At 40.5% G+C, this 26,510-nt stretch overlaps 1 protein-coding gene across 1 annotated transcript in view; it reads right to left on the reverse strand.

The window, feature by feature from the left end:
• Window positions 1-1,482: 1,482 nt before the first annotated feature.
• Window positions 1,483-26,510, reverse strand: part of RELL1 (RELT like 1) — a 39,447-nt gene continuing 14,419 nt past the window's right edge. Inside the window, exons 2-7 of the mRNA XM_019553142.1 lie at window positions 22,230-22,460; window positions 18,293-18,364; window positions 15,798-15,855; window positions 11,210-11,449; window positions 7,252-7,490; window positions 1,483-1,666 (exon numbers count right to left, since the gene is read on the reverse strand). Coding sequence (XP_019408687.1) covers window positions 7,259-7,490; window positions 11,210-11,449; window positions 15,798-15,855; window positions 18,293-18,364; window positions 22,230-22,338 — 711 coding nt within the window. The 5' untranslated portion in view covers window positions 22,339-22,460 and the 3' untranslated portion in view covers window positions 1,483-1,666; window positions 7,252-7,258. The remainder of the gene's footprint in view (window positions 1,667-7,251; window positions 7,491-11,209; window positions 11,450-15,797; window positions 15,856-18,292; window positions 18,365-22,229; window positions 22,461-26,510) is intronic.

The following is a 26,510-nucleotide window of genomic DNA, read 5'->3' on the forward strand; positions in this document are numbered from 1 at the left end:
ACTTTGAAGATACACTCAACTTAGATAGGGTTGGCTATTTTTAGACCAATCCAACTGTCCCTAACTTCTGTAGTTCCCAGTGCAGCCCCAGGGCTGGGAAAGCCAGCCGCTACCCCAGCCCTAGGGCTATGCTTTTCCTACCCAATTCCTGACACCAGGTTATTTTTAGTCCCCTGGCCCCTGACAGACCCCTGACTTCCCAACAAACCCCTGATCCTGCAAGCCACTCCCAGTGTCAGTTTTACTGGCATTTGTCAGTGCCAAAAGCCAAGCAAGTAAGTGGGGGTTGTTCGTCTGGGGGCTGGGGGGATAAAAATAGCCTCTGCTCCTAGGTGTTGGGAAGAGAGCATCCCCATCCCTATTCCCTCTGCCTGCTAACCCCACAAGCCCCCCAATCCCAACAAACTTCCCTGCCCCCCGCAAGCGCCCTGTAGATAATCACCTGCCCCTAATTGCCCTGATCCCCCCACAGACCCTACCTGCCCCCCAGTCTCAACCCGACCCACTGATGCTGCTTGACCTCCCAATCCCCCCTGTGGATGCTGACTGCCCCCTGCCCGAATTCTCTGATCCAACTCCCGCCCCCCCCCCGGTGGACCCTACCTGTGCTCCCATCCCCAAAGCCTGCTTGCTCTCCCATCCCAACATACCTTAGATCAGGAGGCCATTTTTAACTTTCCCCTAACCGCCACAAATGTCTGTACACAGCCTCAGTGACTCAAAACAAGATAGCCCCATGGCCAGTTACAAAATAATGGGAGAGCAGTTGGCCAGAGAAGGTTGGCTCAACCTTCCAAGGACCTCATCAAATTGCTTTAAACATCTTCTGGTGAAAGGCCAGGTAGCTATCAAACAGTTTCTGAAAAAGATAGTGATATCCACTGTATCAGTGTGCCTGAAGGTTCTAGTAGTTTATTGTCTCTGCTCTGTGGCTGAAAGGGCATAAAACAAATATTCATGTGGACCACTTGTTGTTTTAAAACTTTTTCTTCTTGTTATGATTAAGCAGTACTCTTGTACATCTGGCCATTGTGTTGAACAATAGTCACAAGATCCCAAAGGGAAAACCAGCAGCTGCTGAATAGTCTGACTGGTGGGGGTAAAAAAAGAGCACTGCAGCCTGAGACCTTAACTAATAGCGGGAAAATAATGGGATTATGTTCAAGGAAACGCAAAAGCATGAGACCTGAAGGCCCCCAAAAGAATCAGAGAGGGCTGAGGTATAGTTTACAATATGGCCATCATGCTAAAAAAAAGTCCTTAGTCATAAAAAATAAAGTATTCCCAAGTTTTGTTTTTCATTACTCGTACTGTTGACCCCATTAAATATTTTGATTTAAACATACCATTGATGATTTTTGATAGATTTTGTCCCCCTGTTATCCCTCCCTTGCCCCAAAGAGTTACCATATGTTTTTATATGTAAGATAATGCTAATAAACTAGGTATGCTGACCACAGAAACCCATGCTATGACATCAACTATGATTAATTCATTTTATTAGCTAAAATGTTAAATGTTTAGGACCTACCCCCTTATACATTCCATGCTAGAATGTATAAAGAACTACAGTGCCATAAATATACTTCCTAAAATAATATGCACTTCTTCTTAGTTTTCAGTTTCTCCAAATTTTTTTCAAACATGCTTCTTCTAGAAGCTCAACCTGCAAAAGAAACAAAACTATTTACCACTACAAGAAAGCAGACATGTTATTGATTTTCCTGTACAAAAACAAATATAAATATAAGACTGATATAGCAGTAGAATCCCACTAAAAATAAGTGGCATGAATTACCAATACACTAAGGTTGCTTTGCACCATTCTGGGTACACAAAAGGATCTTGAATAGGGCTTAGCTGACTGCTAAAAAAATCTCCCTGCCACTGCAAACTCCTAAGCCCCCCTTCAATAAATGTCATAGGGGTTGCAATGAGCAAAAAAAGGTGCACGGCTGCAGTATTTCTATACCCAGTACAGTCTTGGCTGTTCTGCCAGCCCTCGTGGCCACTGGCAACAGGTAGATTACAGCTGTTTGGCTTCAAGGACTAGGGTCAGGGTCTAGACTCGAGATATGAAAGTCTAGGAAGAGAAACAGGAGCTTTCAAGAAAGGGTTTTCCTCTGCAGTACCTGGTATGAAAAATTTGGAAATTCTGCAGAAACGAGATCTCAATATCAAAAGCAATGAACTACATGTAATAAAAAAAGGTCAGTAGTTTGAAGAGATGTAAAAACGTTCACTAGTAAAGTGTCACAGGAGATTCAATGTCACTTGCTCCTTAATCTCTGTCCTCCTTATTTTCCCCCTTTTCAGTGTTATCTCTTTCTTACCACTTGTTTAGCATGTTACATATTAGACATCTGATGACAAAAACCCTGGAGTCAAGATGGCAGTAAATGAGGTAGGCACACCAACAGTGCAAACAGGCATAACATCTGAATCTTTCCACAGGCTAACAGGGCTGAAATGTTTTGAAAACAGAGCAAGTCAACCGAGGGCAGAGCTACAGCCCCTGCTGCATGCCCACCAAAGCATGTCAATACTACCATGCCAGCTGGCAGGCAGGCAGTGTTTTATTCTTCTGTTTTATTCTCCTGTCACAGGGCATGAAAGAATCATATTTGCCAGAATCTAAGACAAACTTTAAATTTAAGATGACTGCCTAATAATTAGATTCTATACATGGAAAATACATATATTTGCTACAATTTTTCATGTAAAGAATCCAATTATTGGAGGGTCATCTTAAATTCACTTCTCCAAAACAGACCCCAGTCTTTTGCTCTGCCAATGCCTGTGCTTGTCTGGCTGCCCGCATCCCCTGCCACTTGCACCCTAACCCTGTATCACCTGCCTCCTCCACCCCTTCCCCACATGCTCATGCCTGCCCCACTGCTGCCTGTCACTCCTGCCAGCTGACCCCTTCCCCCTCACTATCTGTCCTCCTGCTCCTTGTCCCCTTATGCTTATGCTTGTGCTTGTGCCAGGCAAGTACTCAAAGACAAGGCTTCTGCCCCCTTTCCTCTCATGAGCACTGAGGATGGATTTGAGTAAATACCATAGATGGGTTGGTCTTGGGGTTCCATTCTGGGGATGACGGGGGAGAGCTGAGCAGACAGTCAATAAGCGCTCCTCAGTACTGGACACTGCTGGGATCCCACAAGCTCCCAGTGCCTGCAGCAGCCAGACTGTTAGGAGCCCATGGAAGGGAAGAAGTGCACTGCATTGTGGTATGCCTGGAGGACCAATCTACCACATACACACTTGTTACAAAATAAAGCAGTATAAAATAGTACCTGTTCCCTACAGGTACATTTTTGTCATGTTTTGGAGAGTTTTACTGAATATGTACATCTGTATGCTCACCTTTTAAAGCATTTCAAAGTCATTCTAACACTGTTTGAAATGTTTCAAATATTACAACTGCCCACAGACTAACACAGAATCTGTGATGCTGCAGCTGAAGAGTGCATGTTGTTTATTATGAAGAACTCATTTATACATTTTAAGCTGCAATGATATTAGACACGGGAAAACAATGAGGCAGAGTTTTGTCAGTTGACACTGGCAGATTCTCCGGTTTCAGAGCACCTAACGGTCAAGGTTTTAATGCATCTTACAGTAATTAGCAATCTCAGAAGTTGAGCCTAACAGTAGTAGATGGGAAATGTATGTGTGAGAGATTTTTTTAAACTCATCTAAAATAATATTCTTAAAATTCATATCTGTTAAAGTAAAATATATTTATCTTATATTATTTCTTTGTAGTCCTTTGTTCCCAAAGGTTTTAAAAAAGAAACAACATTAATCATCTGGGTGTGACAAGGAATGTACATATTTACCTACTTGATTTCTATTAGTCCTGTCTTGATAATAGGTACCTAGATTATTTTTGTGATTTATAGATTTTCTAGGAAAAATATTATTGACATTAATTTGCTCATAGTGTATGGACTATCTCATATGTATTGCAGCTGGCACTCATTTGTGTGAGATCAGTGGTGTTTAAAGTATTGTGCTGTCAAATTTAATTAGTAAACAAAAGTTATTTGGGATAGAAAAATAATTCTTAACATGGTACAAACCCCTTTAGGGAAGGCTGTGATCCAACCACACTGGGTAAAAGCAAAAGATGTATTGTGCAAAGATAATAACTACAGGTTCCATAATTACTTTTAGGACGAAAAGGACAAGCATTCAATTTAAGAAGTTAAACATCAAGAGGTACTTTGAAAAGGGAATATGCCTTCTGTATACAGACTGGAAAGAAGATTGTTTAGATTTTTAATTATGTTGTAATGGAAAGATTACGTTTCGCAATATTTTGATTAACTGACAATGTAGTATCCAAACATGCTACTCCAAATGTTTAAACACATGAGAAAAAGGTCCCTGAAAGTGAAGAGGAGAAAAGAAAATGCTAATCAGCACACAAGCTAAGAAAATGTCAGACACATACAATTACCATGGAAGATATTTAGGGATTTTTTAAAATTCTGCAGCTGTTTAGAATTTTCTACCATGTGACATTTTATCACATTTATCCAACAATTTGCCATTTAATGCAAGGACTGAACTTGCAATGCAAATTAGTCCAAATGCTACAGTCTACTTAAAACTGACTGATGTGTGGTTTCCAGCTGCCAGAACAATTGCTTTAGACTGTGGCACCTTTTAAAATGCTTTCCTGACACCAGACCTTTCAAATACATTACTATTGTTGAGTCAAGTTCCCCATATGTACCTGTAGTGAATGCATTTCATCATCATATATTTACTGGTGACAGCCATAAAAATTCTAACATATATAACTTCTGTTCAATTTCAGCAAATCCAATTCTTTTCATTACCTTACAATTAGCAACCTACCAAATTCACACTTTTGCAATTGGTATGGAAACCAAAAATTTGGTGGGTCCCCTATGAAAAAATGTGAGGACTGAAAAAAACCTGAAAGATGTCCAACAAGTGTTGGGGGGAGGGGAGGAAGGAGTTGAAAATAGGCGGAAAGCCCTGGCATCCTGAAGCATGGGGAAGGAGGGGAGATTTTCATGGTAGAACATGAAACCCTGCTCCATTCCTGACAGATGGCCATCTGTCAATCTCCAGGGAGGGGCCAAGGGTGCAGCTGCACTCTGCCATGGGCACTGCATTTGGACTGCTGAATCAGGGAGCAATCCCAACAAATTAGGTATGTCCCTAATTATAATAAAAGGAATATGTGGATTATAATCCTGAAACAGTGCCTGCCTTAATTTTCTTGAATATGATTAAAAGCATTTTATCAAAACAACTTTCTGCCAATGTGACAGAAAGCCATGGCCCTATAGCTATGATGGGAATAAAAGTTTCAGCCCACCAATGCAGGCCTGATTATTTTTGTAGCGTACATGGATCCTAATCCAAGGTCAAGACCTTTCCCAGATGATTTGTTTAACTGTTGCATAAGACTGGAGTGAACTTTACGAGAGAGTCCTCTGACCCTATCTTCCATTACCCACACATCTCTTTATAAAAAAGGAAGATCTTAAATCCTATGAGAGGTTTCAAAATACACATAAGACTGCCTTGGATGGGCATTTAAAGCTATAAAAGCACAGTAATATGCACCCCTAGAGAATAGGCTGTTTTAACTTTAGAAGTGAAAACATATTTGAGAAACATACATAAATATATTTTTACAGAATGTTGCTGCCTACTAAGTAAGAAAGACCACTAACTAACGTGCTATAAAAAAAGGTTAAAATACAAAACAATTTTGATTTGTAATTTGGAACATGATTCAAAGGTGATCACATATCATTTATACAATTCAAATGAACTGGAACACATTTTGTTGAAATGTTTATGCCCTTTTCTCTATACTTTTCAATGTATGGAAACAGCTTAGTATTAAAAATAATGTACACCACAGAATGTATGAACTTGCCTATCCAAAAAGACTTTGTAGAGACCTGAGAATCGGTGAAGTAACAAAAAGCATTAAACAGATAACAGCCTAAAAACTGAGCAACTGAAGGTATAACTGGGGGTGGAGGGGAGTGTTCAAGCTTCCTTGATTTAGCTGGCAAAACAGACTTTGGAAGGAAGCAAAAATCCTTTTCTTTTTTTTTTTTTGTGGTAAATATAGAAATATTCAGGGTGGTGACTGTTCTCTGGGTTCATGGGGGCCAGAACAAACAGTAATAGCCTGAAACTGCAACAAGGGGAAGCTAGATCAGATATTAGAAAAAAATTCAGGGTTGTCTGGATCTGCAGTTTTTCACCCAGGTTTTTTCTACTGGAGAAAGAAAATTACAATAGCATGCTATTTTCTTTCTTAATAGCCATTTAAATGTTGTTTTGTGTGTTAAAAACAGATTTCAGACTCATCAAAACAGGCACAGAGCAGCTGTTTACTCATGCAGCTTGAATGGCAATTAACTTGAAAAGGTGTGTAGAGGGTGCATCAGAATACTTCCCAGGTCCTTAATGTGGGACAGTGGGTTTGTACTTATGTAGTATCCCAGAATAAAAAGGCTTTGTAGGCAAATCTACTGTCTGTTTTCAACCTGTAATGGTGGCTAAGATTGCTTCCAGAGACTGTGGAATCTCCATCAGGTTAGACAAACACTTGTCTGGAATGATTTAGACAGATATTTCTGCCTTGAGTAGCAGACTGGACTGGATGACATCATGAGGTCACTTCAACCCTATGCCCATTTGCACTACATGGTGCCTCTACAATAGATTATATTTTTCTGTTAGCACCAGTGATGGCAATGTTCTTTGACATGGAAGGCACATGCCCACCAGGACCTGGCTTGAGATCAAGTAATTTACAGGGAAGAAATATCCATAAACAAAAACATTCTTAGACATCTGTTTCTATTCCTTTGATTGCAAAAGCCAATGGACGAAAAAGATTTTTTTAAATACTTAAATATTTCAAGTAAATCATTAGATAGGAGTTTAATAGAATATTGTTAACCTTGACACATTACATTTTAATTGGAAGATGGACTCCATCCAGTTTTGAAGATTTATTTTTTGTGACATTAGATAATTACCAATGTGTCCATTTAGAATAAAGACAGGTACAACTTAAGAAAATTAAAATGAAATATATTTCCCATCTCACTGTTGGTCTGTAGTTCTCTCATCTTTAATAATTAAATTGTTTAAGGATTAGGCATCATTTAAAGATGACTTAATTAAATCATCCAAATTCCATTTTCCCATTTTTCATACCTACTTGTTACTCTATACCTCTATATTATTGTGCTCCCTGTTTCACAGGTGTTGCAGGCACTTCTGTTGAACTCTGTTCAGGAGCAGCAGGCACTTCTGTTGAACTCTGTTTTGCAGGTGTGGTAGGCACTTCTCTGGAACCCTGTTTCACAGGAGTGGCTGGCACTTCACCATTGATACTTTCTAAAGCACTAACAGACATCAAGCTTTTCCGCTCTTTGGAAGTTGATTTGTTCTCTACTTTTGTGACTCTAAACCTGAAAGGAGCAACAGAAGAACAAATTTAGGATAGTTCCTCCCTGCAGATTCGTTAACTAGCTATTGACATTCCACTGCCTATGTAGGAAACAAGATTTTTTTTAAAGAGAGGCTTCAAGAACACACCAGGACCCCTAGATTTGTGACTTTCTAAGGGTCTTGTGACTGGATCATAACCACTTCTCTTGGAAAAAAAATAAAGATTTCTTTATAACAGGACTGCAATACAGGGTGGGCACTTCACTTCTAAATCTACCGGATACGAAAAATCATGGACTAAATATAGACATTGGATTTATGGCACATTACAACCTGTCTGCCATCCAGTGACCCCAGGTAACTTGTCTGCATTTTCCAGCTAGGTTCCATCACTTTCTCTCTCTTCCCCCTCACCCCCCAACTACCTTCTTACCTACTGTCTCCCGTTCCCTTTAAACTTCAATGCCACTCATTTGATTTTCACAGACCTGAATTTTGCATTTTGGTTTCTATTCTACCCAGGAGAGCACACAAACACCAACAAACTCTACCTATGCTTCAAGAAGGGCACGTGTGCCTGAGAGTTTGCAAAGAACAATTTCCCAGGCTATTTGGCTGATCTAATAAAAGATATCACACATCTACCCAAAAAAACATCGTCTGCTTATGTCCTTAGACCAACACAGCTACAACCAACAACTCTCAACAATAAATACACACTCAGCTATAGGTTAAATTGATGCAACAAAATACAAGGTAAAATACTTCTTAAAAAGAAAACTGCTGTTTATCAAGATGTAGTCAATTAACTATTATCAAAAAACCTAGTGTTGCAGAGAAAATGCATCATTTTCATCATTCATAAGGAAACAGACTTTTGAACTTTATAATTTGATGGCCAGCACAGGTACTGGCCCCAGGCTCTAGCTCCCCCTGGCTGCAGATCTGGAAGGAGCTGGGCAGGGTTATTTTGCCCCAAGTGGCACAAGCTGCCTCACACCAAAGTGCATGTCTGGGCACATTCACTGAGGCAGAAATCCCTGATTTAAATTTGTGCTGCTCCTAGTTGAGCTGCTGCAAGTGCATGTGCCTGCATGTGTGGACACACCCAAAGGAAGTAAGCCTGCACCAGGGCTGCTCCCACCCTGCTCTGCTCATCTGCAGCAGCCAGGGGGAGCTCCAGGCTTCCACAAGTGCTAGCCTAGGGGCTGGCACGGGGCTGGTATCAATGTGCACAGGGCCAGTAGAGCTCTGCCAGCTGCAGTGGCAGCTATCTTCTAGCTCCATGCACAGTGGGAGGGGCCCTAATGTGCACCAGGCCAGGAGACAGCAGCTCCTACAGAGGGCAGAGCTCTCCTGGCGCCATGCCCATTGGGACACATAGCTGCCAGTGAGCCCCCTGCTGGGCAGGAGGGTCTCTGGGAGCTGTCCTGAGTGTGAGACAGCTACTGGCAAGCCTCCTGATCCAGGGGGGGAAGTGGGGACGGGACACAGGACTCACCAGCAGCTCTCTTGCTTGGGTTTCCAGCTTGCCTGCCCTCTGGAGCACCTCTGGGGAGCAGGTGGGGACTGGGCAGGTTAGTCTATTGTGCAGTGAAGTGTCTCAGGTAGACATGCCCACTAAGCTATGAAATAAACCATCCTCTCATTATGTTAAACATTAAATACTTAGATGGGAAGGACTCCCCAAGTTCTGCAGCAACTAACATTAGTGATTCAGTGTGTAACCTGCTGCCCCCTATGTCTGTGTTTAGCCAGCTATAGTCTGGTCTTCTGTGGTACTGTGCTATAGCTAATGCCATCTTTCAGATGAGATGCAAAGTTAAGGTCCTGGCCACTAACAGTTATTGATAATGTGAGACCTCATCAGTTCTACGCTCTGTTTATTATTAGTTATTATTTTATAGCACTTAAAATGTATTAGGCACCTCATAGTAAACATGAGATGACAAGGTCCTTGGCCCTGAGAACTGCCCTGGAAAAACTGCAGATCAGAATAATTTCTGACTACATGGTTTCCATGCTTAACATGTATATTCAAAAAGTTACAGTAATCCTAAAACCACTTTTGTACACATGTTCTTTCACTACTTCCTTTCTCTCCCTTGTTACCAAGTCATAGGCAACTCATGAGGGGGCGTGTTCCCCCCCGCCACTCGTTCTGTGGGCGCTCGCCACCCTCCCCCTCGACACCATCGCCAGCTTCTACAGGCAGTCACCACAGCTGGCTTGTGTGGACGGTTGCCAATCGCAACACCACCCCCACCCCGCCACCACTGCCAGCCTCTGTGGGCAGTCGCTGCTCACCACCCCAACCACGGCTGCTGCCGCTCACAAATTGTGCTCCACCCCCCATCTCAGGAGGCACCAGTCATTCATGTACCGACCTGCTGATACTTTGTTGCTTTCTGGGGGAAAAAAAGACATTCCTTTTTCTTTGACATTCCTTTTTCATCTCTTCCAACCCAAGGCTCTGAACCTGTACCCCACCCTCTTCCTCCTTGACATTCGCTCCCCTTGATAATGCCATCCATGCTCTTCTTGATATCTTTTCCTCACTTTGTTTCCTGTGACTCCATCCTATCCAAGCTCATCTCCAACATCTCCTTCAATGTCCCCTTTGGAGGATTCTCCCTATCTAGTCACCTACTCAACTTTCTGGGACAATTTTACATGATTTTAGCTTTGAGGGTACCTTCCTTCTCCCTCTACACCTTATCTCAGGGTAACCTCATTTGCAAACACAAACTCAGCTACTTTTTCTATGCCAAGGACTCACAGAGACACTACCCCAGATGAGCCTTCTACTGTTCAGACTGATATCTCTGCCTATTTCTCAATCAGTTCCATGGAGATGTCTGGTAATCAGCTCAAGATCAACACTGTTCTTAATCTTTCCTGCCATGCCTTCCTCCTACTGAATATTGATGCCTGTGGACATTACCACCATCCTGCCTTCAATTCAGGCTGTACCACGGACACCATCTTTGACTTATAATTTCTTTCTAAATCCATACTACCAACCCGTCTCTGATACACCTATCCATGAAAATCACTAATTATACCACATCAAATGTTGTCATTTATGGTTTTTTCTCAACTTAAGATTACAAAAAATGGACTAACCAATTGTTTTCTTCGTTACCTCCAAGTGTTGTGAATATATATACTGAAGCCTATGAATGAATCCATTTTCAGAGTAGAATTAATTTAACATTTCAATTCAAAGTTTTATGTGAAAATAAGGATAAGCCAAAAATTCTCTCTCTACCCTCTAATCTCATCAATGAGAATTCTTCAAGAGTATATACAGATTGCCTTTCTCTTTACTATTTTGTACTATGTACATACCATGACTACTTTTAGCTTCCTGCACCACTGAAATTACAGCTTTCTCTTTAAGAACTTTTACAAAGGTGGAGGTATACAAACAGAATACAAATGGAATAATGCCAAGGAGTAACGTATAAAGTTTTAACCAAGAGATGAACACTGAAATTAAGATAGTTTCTATTTTAAAAAATCTTAAATATTTAAGACATCATACCAATGTCTGTTATACACCTATGAGACTATGCTCGCAGCCTAATCAACAACGCTGTAGGATAAACATAGCAGAACAATTAGTCTTCTTCATTCCTGGTCAGGGCAAAAATCACTAGAGAATTGGGCTGTAGCAGGATACAAGGGGACCAGTTGGATAACCTGTTAAAAAAAATCTAACAGAACAGAGCCTTACCTTCCCACAGAAAGTACTGTAACTTCTCCTTGTCGGCTTTTTCTTTGCTCTTTAGATTTGTTGACTGGTTTTATAAGGTGCCATCTTTTTTGACTACAGCGAGTACAAACATCCTTCTCTGCTACTCCTCCAACAGTGTGGAAGTGATGGCCACGACAAGTATGTTTATGTAGAATGACACCTGGAGATAAAGGAGAGCCTGGACTTACAGGACTCCCAGGAGTGGTAGGAGTTAAAGGGCTATTTAAACAAAAAAAGGAGAGAGAAAAGAAAAAAAGAAATTATTTAAAGAATTCGTTTCAATTGAAATGTATTTTTTTGTTCCTAGAAATGGAGTTTTAGCTAAGTAATAATCTAAAACTGTTCTCCAACTGCGGCCTGACCAATGTCGCATAGAGGGGGAGGATCACCTCCTTGGCTCTGCTCGTGATGCCTCTATGACAAGGTGCGGTTAGCCTTCCTGACCGCGTCCCCACATTGGTGGCCCACGTTCATCTTGGAATCAATAGTGATTCCAAGATCCTTCTCTGCCTCTGTGCTGATGGAAAGGGAGTTCCCCAGCCTGTAGGTGTGGTGCTGGTTCTTCCTCCCCAGTTGCAAGACCTTGCACTTGTCCATATTGAAACCCATCCTATTCTCATCCGCCCACCTCTGTAACCTGTCAAGATCCAGTTGTAGCTTGTCCCTCTCTTCTGCATGCTCACTTCTCCCCACATTTTAGTGTCATCTGCAAACTTGAACAAGGTGCTTTTCACCCCCTTGTCCAAATCGCCCATGAAGATATTGAACAGTGTGGACCTGAGGACTGAGCCCTGGGGAACCCCACTGCCCACCATCTCTCCAGGTTGAAAATGACCCATCCACCACCACTCTCAGGGTACAGTTGTCCAGACTATTTGCAACCCATCTGACTGTGTAAGTGTCGACACCACAGATGCCTAATTTTTTAATGAGGATGGGGTGAGAGACAGTATCGAAGGCCTTCCTAAAGTCCAGGAAGACTACGCCCACCGCGACACCTGCATCCCAGTCTTTGGTGACTTGGTCACAGAAGGCCACCAGGTTGGCCTGACAGGACCTGCCTCTAATGAACCCGTCTGGATTCCCCCTTAGCATAAAATCCCCTGCTGGCCCAGTCGTCTGGTGCTACCAAGCACATCCTGCAGAGGCCCCACATTATTTGGCACCTTCTTTTTACCCCCTACATATTTAAAAAAGGACTTCTTGTTATCTTTGATCTGGGTTGCTAGTCCCAGTTTCATCCCTGCCTTAGCCTTCCTAATAGTCCCCCTACAATCTCAAGCCAAGGAGGTATAATCCTCCTTGGTGATGGCCCCTCCCTTCCATTAGGTGTATGCCTCCTTTTTAGTTTTCAGGCATTCATGGATGCTTTTGGTGAGCCATGGGAGCTTTTGAGCACTCTTGTCTCCTTTGGTCCGCGTGGGGATTGTCATGCTTTGGGCTTGTTTTTGACAAAAGATAATTCCTACAAAAGAAATAGTTTTATATCACTGTGAAAGAATCAATCATTTGTTCTAGCATTAACTTGTATTGAGGGATGCACACCAACTAATGAAAACAGAAATTCTGCCAATTCGCACAGGATCACCTTCGTTTTCTTATGCCAAAACTGACAAAACAAAATAATTTACGTCACACAACTCTAAGCATGCTTACATTCCATCTTCCCTTCACAGCCATGCATGACAGATAGTTTAACAATTTCACTGAATGATTTTAACTATGACATGAAGTTCATTTCATAACAGAAAGAAGAAAACTGACAGGGAAATGCAGTTAAGTTATATTCAAAACTCTGTAGCTGATCTTCAATTAGCACTTTTCTCAGGAACTTTTAATTGCTTAGTCATTCATATAATCTATTTATTTTTTAAAAGATTTTAAATTCCAAAACGAGCTACAAGTGGTTTGTTTGTTTTTTGCTGCAAAAGACTATCCTGTGTTGGGTTGCAGATTTTATATATCGCCTATTCCACATCCATGTAACTGAAAAATAGAATATGATCTTTTTACGAGTCACAACAATTGAAATAACTGGCTGAAATCATGTTGAAGTTCCTAGGAAAAAGGTAAAGAAATTAAACTTGAATTTTAAGTTAAATAAATATCCATGCTGCACAAGATGGTATTATTTTGAAATCACCCCATTTTTGGAAAAGGATGCATCTTATATGGTAGTAAAAGTTATTCCCCTCAAAAATCCTCCAACAAACCAAAACCTTCTCAAATAAAATGGGAAATAAATGGAGAAAGGGGAAAGTTTGAACACAGAAAACAGAGGACTGATCTACAGGTAGTTTTAACATTTCAGTAATTACATCTGCTTAGATAAAAATCTGGTTCAAGTGGCATTATCTCTATCCTCCCTCTCAGTATGGATGTAGCTGTACTTTTATAAATGTACTTATGTTTGTATCAATAAAGATGAAAGCTGCTTATGTAAGTGCAGGTATTTTTATAAAATACATAAAATGTGCTGCACTTGGCCAGGTACGTTACCTATATCATTTTCTAAGCAGATATAGTTATAGCACAAAAACATGTGTTTAAAAAAACGTTAGTACGTAATCTTGTTAGCACATGAATTGGGGGGGGGGGAGGAGAGCAGGGGAAGATATGTGTATTTTTCTGAAGTCACAGATTCACACAGAAGTTTAGGGTGGAAGGGACCTTGTGAGATCATCCGGTCCAGGCCCCCTGCTCCAGGCAGGAAAGATTGTTGGGGTTAAATAAAGTGTTTCTGTCACTCATCAAATGAGGTGTCAGGATGCAGGGGTCAGGACTCCATTAATATCCCTCTCACTCCAGAATCAGAGGCCCGTTATGCTTCTTCAGTGCCTTGCAGACCCGGTCCTTGCACACCTGAGCCCAGCCTAGCAGCAGCTGGAACAGCTGGCACATCTGGTCCAAAGTGCCCTGGAATCCTCCCCAGGAAGAAAATGCTACTTAGCACTAATGACTGGGAAATGGCCTGCCCATAATGGCCACCTCCTGTCTCCCCAGGGCAGCATTTCATTGAGAGGTTCCAATCTGCCCTATCCAAAGGACAACAGAGATGAAAGGCATGTTTTTGTACAACTGAAACCTATACGAGGATCATTCCTTTTCCTCTCTCTCATTGCTGAGATCAGCCTCAAGCTGGTTTACACCCCTAGCTGGTAAGTACTTTGTTAGTTCTTTAAGAACCTTAAGGTACCTGACCTTAAAGTAATAATACACGTCAACAGCCTGTAAAGCACTACTGTAAACCTTCAGTTCCCAGATGAATACATTTCTATTACACTTCAATGCATACACCCATGTGCACACACAGAGTAGTAAGTTAAGAGAAAAGTACATCCTGGGGCATATGGCAAAGCCTAGTGAATCAGAGAAGAAAAAATATCTTCTATCTTATCTTTTTAATCATTGACTCAGCAAGTGGGACTCAATTTAAAAGTACAAGAGAAAACAATCAAAGCAAGGCTTACAATTACAGCTACTTTGGCTGATTACTTTTTCTAACAAAAGAGACAGATGCCTTATTTTCATTTTTAGTTTTACAGAAAAAATTACCAATTAGTTAAAATCATCTTCAAGAGAATACAAACAAGAATTTATGCAATGTAAGCAGTTGCTACGTATTTAAAATAATGTCATTGTGACTAAAGGCTGGCATACACCACAAACCTTACAGGCTGTGACACACTGAAACATACCACACTGCTCCACATATGCTATCTCCTTACGCAACAGAGACACACTTGCACAGTTCTGCTGGTGGGATACCCATTTCTCACTCAGCAATGGATTAACAGTCTCAGCAGACCTAATTAGCCCACCTATAGCACTATACAAATGAACCATCACTACATCCGACTGGAAGGTAGTGCATGCAAAGCTTGACATGTTTAAGCATGCCACTGCCTGCCTGGCATGGTATGTTTGCAGTGCAGACCTGTCCTAAGTCCCTGATACACATTACACTTAAGATGCTATTAATAAGTAAATCACTTTTTAAGTAATAATGTGGCCATACATTCAGGTAATTAATGCTGCGATAAAACAAAGTTATTACACATATTTGTATAATAATTTTGTGGCTGGTTCCCACTCCATCTTAAATTCAATGTGTGACCAAAGCTCCAAAGTGCTCCTAAGGCTGGGAACACTGATCAGCTAACTGGGACTCCCAGCTCCAGGAGTGCATGGAGATCTTGAAGTGTTGTGGTGAACTCCTAAAGCTGGGAGCATCCATCAGCTAACAGATGCTCTGAGTCAGACACCCAGATTATTAATTGGTGGTGCAAAGGGAGTATTGGATACATCTCCTGTCAGGCACGTGTAGCATGGCAGAAGGCATGACTCTTAGGTTCGCAGACGAGATCCCATCACACCTTTAACTGTACACCTGCCAGAGGCCAAGGTTTCTCAATGGATGCCTTTGAACTTTACTCAAGTTAAACATATAGAAAACACACTGAGGGCTATCATAAAAGAAAGGCCATCATTTCACTTTCAGTTTTAGTTAACAAGAGGATATACTTTAGATACCTGAGGAGATACAGTTGAAAAAAAGTGACCTTACCTCTCAGGGTCAAACACACTGTTGTCTGCCACCATGGCCTTTAACACATCCACATTTGCTGCAAATAGCACAAACAGAAAATATCAGAGGAAATGTGTTGCCCTGGCTTTAATCTATCATATTATTGATTGAATAAAAAGGAGGCATACTACATATTTTAGTTTTGATAAAGAGTCTAATGCTTAATAGATATACATTTACTACAGGCTCACTAGCAGAAAACTGCTGCATTGAATAACTCCAAATTTAGCTCCATCTAGAAAGAAAAGCTTTCCATTACAGACTAAAAAAGCAAAAAGTAAGGTATACAAAACAATTCTTATGAAATATAGTTTTATTTCAAGACTCAAATATTTATCTTTGAAAGTGTAAAGTTATCATTTCTTATGGACTCAAAATTCTGACAAAGCAACTTCTCTGGTTTTGGTTATTTGAAAGCTTACATTAAGCAACAGACAACTACCACTACTAATTGCTGTCTACTAAGCACTCCGAGGCCATAAACTCATGCTAATTTTAACCCACCAGTTGGATTGCAGAGGTAAAATATGCAATTTTTCTTTTTAACAGTGTACTACTACAAATGAATTAAAATCTAGGAATGGAAGACTTATCCCTGTTGCAGCTAGCTCCAAACTCTGGAGAAAAATTCTAAGCAATTACTAAACTTTCTTTTCAGAGTATTTATGACTATACTGAAAGTAGGTAAAGCAGCTTTCAGTATTGTAAAGAAAAATCTGTTTTCATACATGTAGGCCACGGCTTTTTAACCAGCAATCCAAGGGGTCAACTCACAGCCCGTGGAAGCTAATCAGTGCGACTGTCACAGATACTGCCTTGGCATGGTTCTGTTCACTCTGCCAGCTCCTTGTCTGCCACCAAATTTGGGATCTTTAGTCACTGCTCAAGACTAAACTCCATGGCAAAGGAAAAATGGGGGACATGAGTAAAGATGAACGGCGGCTGCATTCAACTCCTGAGTTCTGTATCAAATCAGTGGCTCCAGTAGCTGCGCTGACAAGTCAACATCCTGCCACTGGAGTTTGGTCACCCAACTCACAAGAAACCTCACAGTCCAGATGTGGCCCATAAGGCCAAATAAGCTGGAGACATTTGATGCAGTTCTCAGGGCACCCCCAAAAGACACCTTGCCTCTGCGTTGTTTTTGACATATTTTGAGAGCTGTGCAGCTATAGTGCACACTGAATCTGGTGTGTGCTGGTGTCTAGACATTAAGGACAGTGTTACAGATCCACAGAAGTTTAGAGCTGAATGGGACCTTGTAAGATATCGGGTCCAGCGCCCCTGCTCTGGGCAGAAAAGACTGCTGGGGTCAAATAAGCCCAACAAGGTATGCAACTAGCATGTATTAGAATTTTCACTGGGAAAACTGTCAAAGTACTAAGGGACTGTTCAATACAGTAGAGCTACTCCCTGAATAAGGAGAAACAAAACTGTCTTGAAAACCCATGCAATTTCAGCTGCAAGTTGTTTTCAGGGGAGATTTAGTCAATGTAGCAAGTTAGTACCACAGTCCTAATTCCATGTCCCTGCTGTTCTCCTACTCCTACTTGACTACATGTCAAGCAACAAGCTAGCACATATATAAAATGCATGCAAGTCTACATTTCATTACCATGTTAACATTTTCCAATCAATTCTTACTGCACCTTTAACATTGGGTTTTTTCCCCTTCTGTCATTTCTAAACCATCCAAAATCCAAGTATTTGACCTTACTACAGATTAAGTCAATAGCAAATGTTTTGCTTCTAAGTCATTTGAATTTAAAAAACGAGACTAGAGAAAACAACTTGAATTGCCATTCATCTAGCCCTCTGTTTGGCCAGACAGGCTTTGAACTAATGTCAGATGCCTAGTTAGCTACTCAGAAATATTTCTCTTCCCTCCCAATCTTTTGTTATATCCTATTTCTCCTCCACCCTTCTTTGTGAAGATACCACCCTCATTAAGAAAACAGAAGCATTTGCTATCCTACTTTCCAAACTTTGCAAAAAGCTTTCTACTAGTGCTTAGGTTTGGCTGAAGAAATCTGCCCCACCATTCATCTCATTGTAAAGCCATTCATCTCAGTGTAAAGGGAAAAATCACTTTTGGGGTATATTTCAATGCTAACATTAAATAAGCAAGCAAATTCTCATCTAATTTAAATATAACACAAGGAAATAAGCAACTTGTGCAAAGAGACTCAAGTGAAGAAGGAATAAAATGTCAAGAAACACAAGAGTCATGGTTCCTATAGGAACAAACTTCCCAGAAGGAAAAAGGACAAATTAATTTGAGATAAAATCCAAAAAGTTTGGTTTTAAAAAGCAATTTGAGAAAGTTAAGTAGGCACAAACAAGGAGTTATGATAGAAATTACACAATATGAGCTATGAGTGCCAACAAAATAACACCGAAACACTTGAAAAACATGCATGGTATCACAGAATCATAACTTTAAGACAACACTACACACTGATTTTAATCAGTACCTTCATTTCTCATAATATAGTTGACAATTTGTCCAACAGTGTCACTATTTTCATGTCCAGTTTCATTCATTTCTGAGAAGAAAATAAGAACTCAGTCAATATTATATCAGCCTAAAAACATTTTCATGAAGATACAAAAAATACTGAAATATTTCAATAAAAAAAGAACTCTACAAAAACAGCAAATAAAGAGTCATTTTTATTTTATTTTGACAAATCCTGCTGTCCCTATTCAGGTGTAAAACTAAAGCTTCAAAGCTGAGCCTGTAATCTCCATACGTTAAGAATTTTAGCTGAACCCTTTAAAAAGCTCAATATTTAATAAACTTTGAAACACCTTCCTCTTCATCTCAGTGTTATATGAACTGAAGTCTTTGCAGAAAAAATGAAAGAGCAGATGTGGAAATTGAGTTACTATGTACTAGCTACCAGAATAATTTTGAGGCAAATTGATGGAGTTGTCAAGAAGCCTGCTTAGCAAATACAGTTTGGTTACCAGATTTCAGTGTCCAAACTGTCAGTTCAGCACCTTTCACTAAAACTAGTGAATAACAGAGGAGCACTTCCAACCCCAAGCTTTGGAAAAAGGTAAGACTAACTTCAAAACCATTTAAATAAAATTAAACTTTGTAGTATTTGTCTTCTTGTGGTTAAAGGTTTAGAAATCGTATTTTCAGGATTTTTCAGAACACTAAGATTTAGTAAAATGAAAACCAAGATTCTCAACTGAAAGCATCACAGCAGGATACAGGGCTTTAAGGTACTTATTATCACTAATATTCAAGTGTACTTTTGATACAGTTGAAAAAAACTGAGAAAGCATGGAAAAACCTGGGGTTGCAAGGTAGAATGGAACAGAAGGACTAAAGGATCTCAGATCTGCCTTCCCCTAATTCTAACAATTATAAAAGCCTATGTCTGTCTGTCTGTCAATAACGCTTTATTCGCACTCTGACTGGATTACGGAACAGCCAATCGGAGTACTCCAAGTGTGGGGAAGCACTGCCATGATTCCGAAGCTGTGCCAAGGACCAGAGGCAGAACAGCAGCATCATGGGCGGTCAGGTGGCAGTACTCCATCCCAGTTCCCTCCCCACCTGCCCCCGTCATTCTTGACAGGCAACTGGCTAGTACAAACATAAATTCTTCGACTCACAAAGATGCAGTACACGATTTTTATATTAAATGTGCTCTTCTGGCCACTGCTTCATGGCCAGCCCTCTCTCTCTTCTTTAGAGCAACCTGTATCTGAAAACTGACAGGAATATGCTCCCCAGTCTCTTTTTCTCCAGACTAAGTACACCTAGTCCTTTTTCCTAACATGGCTGGTAATTCCAGCCTCTTTGGCTAACCACAGACAGACAAAAAACCCGAGACTGAATCAGTTCAGTCTTTTCAGGTTAGTCTAAGTTGTGTAGATTGAACCAACAAGTAAATAAACAGACACTCACTTTTGATTCTGGAAATGCAGCCACATGCCTGTAGTGGTCCACGCCAGAAGGCAGAGGGCACTAGAGCATACCTCTCTGCTCAAGCAGACAGCTTGAGCCAAGGCTAGTCTGCCCACCCTATGAATGGGGGAAAGGGGTTTTCAGGGAAGGAGGCGCAAAGCATCCTCGGATGTTGGGGGACTGTGAGTTAACTTGAACCTGGTGGGGATCTGGGACAGAAGTTCAATAAACTGATTTAACTTAAAACAGTTAAGTCTGCTACTATATCCATCCATGTGAACAGCAGTAGAGCCATAACAGATCACAGCGGGATCCCAAAATACCTCCTGTCAGTATATCAATCTGCTACTAGAAGGCAAGGTAAAAATGAACTTATAAACTCATCAAATCAGAGATGCATAAGCTTTCATGAGTGAGAGTTTGCTTCATAAGATGCTATAAAAGAAAGCAGGCTATCAAATAGAGAGATCAGAATATAAAAGACAGGAAGGGGAGGCATTGCTGGAAAAGGCCAGCATGTGATAAAGTCCATAGGATCAAAGGATCACAAAAGCTAATTCAGGTAATGGGATCAGAATCCATAGTCCCTGTTTAGACCATACACAACACAAACCAGTCTGTGGATGACTTCTTGCTCCAATGTTGTTCCACAACTTAGCATTCAAGTCAGCTTTTAAAGTTTTGCTGTGTAGGAACAGCTACTCTAAGGTCACAGACAGACTGTCCAGGAGGGTTTCTTAATATTTTGGACTTTGTCAGATTGATATCCTTTCATTCTTTCACTTTTCAATTGCTCTGTCTGTCCAACATAGACAGCAGAGGAGCATTCTAAGTAGCTAATGACAGATATGGCATAGGTAGAGGTGCAGTGAATGAACCTTAGATGGTATAAACTGTGTTATTTGGTCCAGTGATGATGTGGTCTGTACTGATAAGGGGGCACTGTTTGCATCTGGAGTTAGCCTGTTGCTCAAGAAATACCATTTGAGGTTGCCAGGCCAGGTTTGTCCCCCCCATGGCTACCTTGAGATGGTTGTGCTTTTCTAAAAGAAGTTAGGTCGTTAATGATATGTCCAAGCTGCGCATGCTTAGAGCTGCCTGCAAGTGACAACCAGAGGGATTCTGGTGTCTTAGACCATAGTCTCACCTGCTACAATACCAACCCCTAAGTCTGGTTTTGTTGGCTTGAGTGGCTACATTTCTGGGACCACATTTTAATTATAGGAATCCATGATCCAGATTCTTAAGGTCTAAATCCCAAATGGTGGGAACAAAGCAGATATGGCTGCAGTGGAGAACTCTGCTGTAGAAACGATGGATCTACTGAACTTAGAATGAAAAGCTGGTGGAGTGAAGGTAGCTGTGGCAGTCAGAGGGTTTCTGATTTTACATGGCAGCGATATGGCTGCTGCAAGCTTTTACCATGGTGCCTAGGAAATGAATTTCCTGGGTAGTGTATACTCTAGAATCAGTTTGATAGAAGAGTGGAAGTTGTTAAATTCCTGGTGGAATTCCTCTAGAGATTGGTTCCCATGTGTCCATAGGATGAAGATGTCACCAATGTGCCTCAGGTCTATCAGGGGGTTAAAAGGGCAGTTGCAGAGGAAAAGGACTTTACGGTCTGGTATAAATATATTGGTATATTGGGGGCCAAGTTTCAGTCTGAATCAGGGTTCTAGTCAAACAAAATTAAAAAACCCAAGGTGGAAGTCCAGGGGTAGAATCCAGGTCCAAAACCAAATCAGGGTTCTGGAGTCAGAGAGCAAGTTACCAAAATAAAAAGGAACTTGCAAAGAGAGTCAGAGCCAAGCAAGGTCAGAAGGCAGCAAACAGAGCACAGGATCCAGGAAGGCTCATCACAACAAACTTTCAGGCAAAACTGTTGGCTAGCCTGCAGTCTCTACCATAGGTAAAATTAAACAAGGAGGCTGCTCTCCCCAATAGCTAGTCAGGGGGTCCTAACAGTGGCCAGCTGGTTCATCAGCCAGGGATGGGCTATGAGTTAGCTTCTGGCCAGTTAGGCAAGTAGGCCAGGCTGGATGGACTACTTCAGGCCCCTGACATCCACCCACTTTGAATAGTTAGTAATAGTTCATTTTTTCCACTGCATAGCAAACCTACAGATCCCTTGATCTTTCCTATGCATCTAACATTTGTCTTCATTATCTCTTGTCAGTTGTAATTTTTTGCCTTTGTTTATCCTTACCCATTTGTGTTAATCCTCCGTATACTTCCACAGTTGCCTCCTTTCCCTTCCATTGTTGCTAGGTATCTCGCTTGATTTACAGATAAATGAAAAGCTCTCAAGTTCAGAAAGGTAACAGTCAGAAGTAATTATCTCATGGTCTATTAAGTCATCATTATTACAAACATTTCAATATGTATTGTGCAGTATAGAATAGACGAAAATCAGCTATCAGTCATTCCAGATTAGTAAGCACACTATAATAATGAGAGAAGGGAGTTTTAGTAAACAGATTATTTACCTATATTTTCTCCAAGTTTTTCTTCTTCAATCTCCTGTTCAGCCTCTGTTGTACAACGGTACCCTTTCTTCTTAAGCACATGGCAGATGAGAACCCCCAAGAGGCCCATGATGAAAAAAACAGGAACTATTGCAAAAGCAACATATTCTGGGTGGTGAGTATCAGCACTGGGAGGTTTAGTTGCGGTACTTTCCAAACCATGGCTTGCCAAAGGAGATGGAAATCTTTGATCTAAGTAAATAAACAAACACATTACTAAGATGCTTGTTTTGATAAAGCACCTCCAACCTGTGAAGTACTTAGTGGACTGAGATTGTATAAAGTGAAATATATGAATGTCTGTCCACTAATTTAAGTGAGCTATGGACTATGTCCTTTAATGAATTAGGCCTCACACCCCTGTAACAGTAGGGTTTCTCCACTTACAAGTGAAGAAGTAGAACAAAAAGGTGAAGTTGCTCAAGGCCTCAGGGCAGTTCATGGGCAGAGCTGGGAATAAAAGCAATACCTGGTAGGCCAAGCTCTAATTTTGTGGCCACATTCATTGCACAAATATTTATTAAACTCAGAAAACAGGGGATGGGGAAGCATAACTGGAATTCTAAGCCTCCCACAGTCTGCGAGCGGATATTAGATTTAGCATTAAGCCTCCCAGACAACCTGGACTTACTCTTTTTATATTGGAATGCTGCAAAACATTTCAAGCTGTAGCTGTCCCTTTATGATCTCATGTGATTTTTGCTCTACTCTTCCTCCTCAATTTTCATCACATACTAATCAACAAGACTATTATTTTGCGAGTCCATTATTTAATACAATAATATTTAAAAATTAAAAAGTGTCTAAAGTTTCTTCTCATAAAAAGGCACATGTTTTGGTCTAAGAACTTTAAATCTCTCTCATTACAAAGGCTGCCATCCCTTTTAGTTTTTAGTTTTTACAGATTTGGTCAAATCCACTCTTTGTAGTATATGAGGTGCTAAATACATACATTGCATTGTAAAAAAATGGAAGCTATTAATCACTATTCATGATCTGTTATGTGAAATATTGTACACTTAAGGTACTCTTTTAGTGTTCTACATTTGAAGGGAAAATTGGGCAGAGCTTGTTCCTAGGATTTAAGTTTGATGCAGGGGTGACCAGTCTGTGGCATGCACTCCATAAGTTCCAAGGATAGCTCTACGTATGGCACACAGCAGACTGGCAAAGGGACAAGAAGCACAGCAGCAGATGGGACAGGGAGCAGAAGGCAGAGCAGAAGATCAGGCAAGGAACATAAAGCACAGACAGAACGCTGGGAAGGGAATCAGAGGGCACAGGGCTCAATTTGTCGTGCCTCCCTGAAAGTTGTAATATATGCAAAAGATGCATTTGATACCAATACTGAGAGATTCTTACAAATATTGACCAATTAAAAAACAAACATGGGAACCAATATAATTAGCAACATATAACCCATATGGCAACTTGGTCTTTCTTGAATAAATTATGCCTCAAAGACTCATTTGTTCTTAAAGCATGCATTTCATTTTGATTTAAACCAATCTTAGTTTCATCTGTATCACTGCATTGACCAAGCCAGGTTGCCATACTGAAACACCCCCAGGGTCATCAATGGAGTGAGAATGAAATGATGCCCTTGACAGCAATAATTAGAAACTTAATAGCTCTCTTTCTTGCTTCTTTTTACTCCTCACAAGCTTGGCTGTTACTCCATTTACCCAGTTCCTTCTTTTGTTCTTTTTCACCACCCCTTCCTTGAATTTTGAAATACTTCTTTATTTATGGTACTCTGATGTCATCTGCAGTTCAAGTGGAAACAGGAAATGTCATTGCTCAGCCTCAGTTTTCAGAAGTATCACGGTGACCCCTTGCTTTGGTTGTTAACAAGTTTAGAAGTTCATGTGTATGTGCATGCACAAATGTTTATTAAATGAGTGTGGTAGGAGAAGAAAACTTTCCAGATTTAAACATTTTGTAAATATTAACAGCCATATAGACCAATAAGCATTTAGGTTGCTAGTTAATCTCATATGTTACCAAACAAAAAAAGTATGATACTTTGTACTATATATTATGCTATGTTCTGATAACTAAACACAAAGATTTGTATGCTACATTTCAATAACTAAAAAGCAAATAACTACAAGCAAAATATGAAGTATTTTGAAAAGAGAAGGTGCAATCCAAATGTTGCGATTTTTGCAACAATTCTACTGAGATTTTAAAAAATCTTATCAAGTTTTTCTCTACTGCAGTGGTGGGGAAAGAAATATAATCACATGCCATTTAGATGATTTATGAAGAAAACTACTTTCTTCAAAAATCTAATAAATGTAATAAAATTTTCTGTTTATTACATTTGAAATGCATCAGTCAGGTCCTCAGTACTTTCTCTTTGATAAAAGTATTGAAGGATCTGAAAAATGATGTTATGTAATTAGTAATAACCTGACCTATATTTCCCCAGACAACTTAAGAAAAATAGACTCTTGAAGAAAGTTATCCACTGGGACCTTGCCTCCCTCAAGAAAGTTTTACTTGAAGGTAAAGCACTGGCACAGTGCTATCAGCATAACAAACAGTAGAACACTTTTGTATTTGGCTGTCTCCCAGAGCAACATATTCTCAGGCAGATGGCACAGCCAAGAAACATGTGATACTGTGGAGTAGTCATCTCAGGATCCCTGCAGCCAAGCATGTTATTTTGTAGCAGTTTTTTGCAGTGCTGCTGCCATGCCTTCTGGTATGCCAACACTCCTCTCATGGAACTGTGTGGGTTTGAGGTCAAATTCCTGCAAAACCCTGTTACATCCTATAATACACTTATTTTTTGCATCATTTTTTCCATCTCATCATTAAAACTATGGATGACTGACTAGCAGACTGTAGTGTCCCTTAAGGAGCCAGACATAGAATAAAGAAACTAAGAATAAGTGGAAGAGAAATAGTAAATGCAGCCACCTAGTCGCTGTAGGAATTCATTGAGTAACTGCACACAGTAGCAGTGGTTTAAACCTCATTCAAGCACTTGTAAAGGAAGCCTGGAATAGGTAGCAGTAGCTCCAAAACATTTTCACATGGAAGGCCACATTTCTGAACATGTGCGCCAAGTTCATCCCAGTTCTGCTACACCCAAACAGCAAGATGACAACTAGTCAGATGATAAGAAATAGGTAGCAGCAACCATTCTTTGGAAGTTTGCAATCCTGGACTGCCATCAGCCAGTGGCCAGCTTGACCGGCTGCTACAAACAATCATTCTCCACACTGTGTAGTGGCTGCTTTGATCAGAACATGTAGAGAATCTGGGTCTGCTTTAAAAGTTGAAGGATGTTTTGGTGCACTTCTTGATCCTTCTGTCTTTCCACTTAGTCTCCAAATTTCACATTCTCCCAACTGGGGAGTCTGAACGAGGTCAAAAATATACATCTTTTTTGTTCCTTATCAACTCACCAGATGTAGCAAAGATATTCCTCAAAGACACCCTAGCTAGCAGAGGTCACTGAGGCAGCCAAGTACAATTAGTGAGGTATGAAGGAATATCACACGGCCAAAAATAATTGCTTTAATTTCATGCATTTTCTTACCTCAGGCTCTATGAAATTTTGAAGCTTCAATCACCATTTGCTTCAGGAGGCTTTAACAGCATATAGCATGACAAGCATATGAATGGTACTTTTAACCCTTACGGCCTTAGAAGTGTTTGCATAACTTTCAGGGAGGCATATTAAAGACTGCTAACCTTAGCACAGCCAGAAGGCAAGGTAAAGATGCACCATATAGGCTCAATGAGAGCTGCATAAGCTTTTATGACATATGCTCACAAACTGAAGTAAACTGTTGCTTTATGTCATGAAGCAAGCTCATGAAAGCTTATGCCTCTCCTATTCAGTTAAACTATGTGGTGCATCTCTAACTTGCCCTCTGTCTGTGATAAGATTGGATACAGACTAAATGAATTAGAGGCATAAGCTTTCATGAGCAAATGCTCACACAAAAGATATTGAAGCAAGTTGAGTTTTCTTATTGGTGTGGGACAAACCTCTACACAGAAATGTCCAGGCAAAGATTAAATACTACTTTTAGGATAAGTCCGTGAAATTGTTAGAAATATTATTGAAAATGCATTATCAATAGTGTTGTTAGAACAGCACAGCTGTCAGCTCTCCCTGGTGGGAGGGGGAGGTTGGAGGAGAAGCTACTAAGGGCTCTTTGTATTAAGGTATCACTCTCTCTTTGTTTTGCAAATTTACTATCTCTTTGTTACAGTAAAGCA

The sequence above is a fragment of the Crocodylus porosus genome, unplaced genomic scaffold (assembly GCF_001723895.1).
Source record: "Crocodylus porosus isolate Cpor-Errol unplaced genomic scaffold, CroPor_comp1, whole genome shotgun sequence".
NCBI classification, from domain to species: domain Eukaryota; kingdom Metazoa; phylum Chordata; order Crocodylia; family Crocodylidae; genus Crocodylus; species Crocodylus porosus.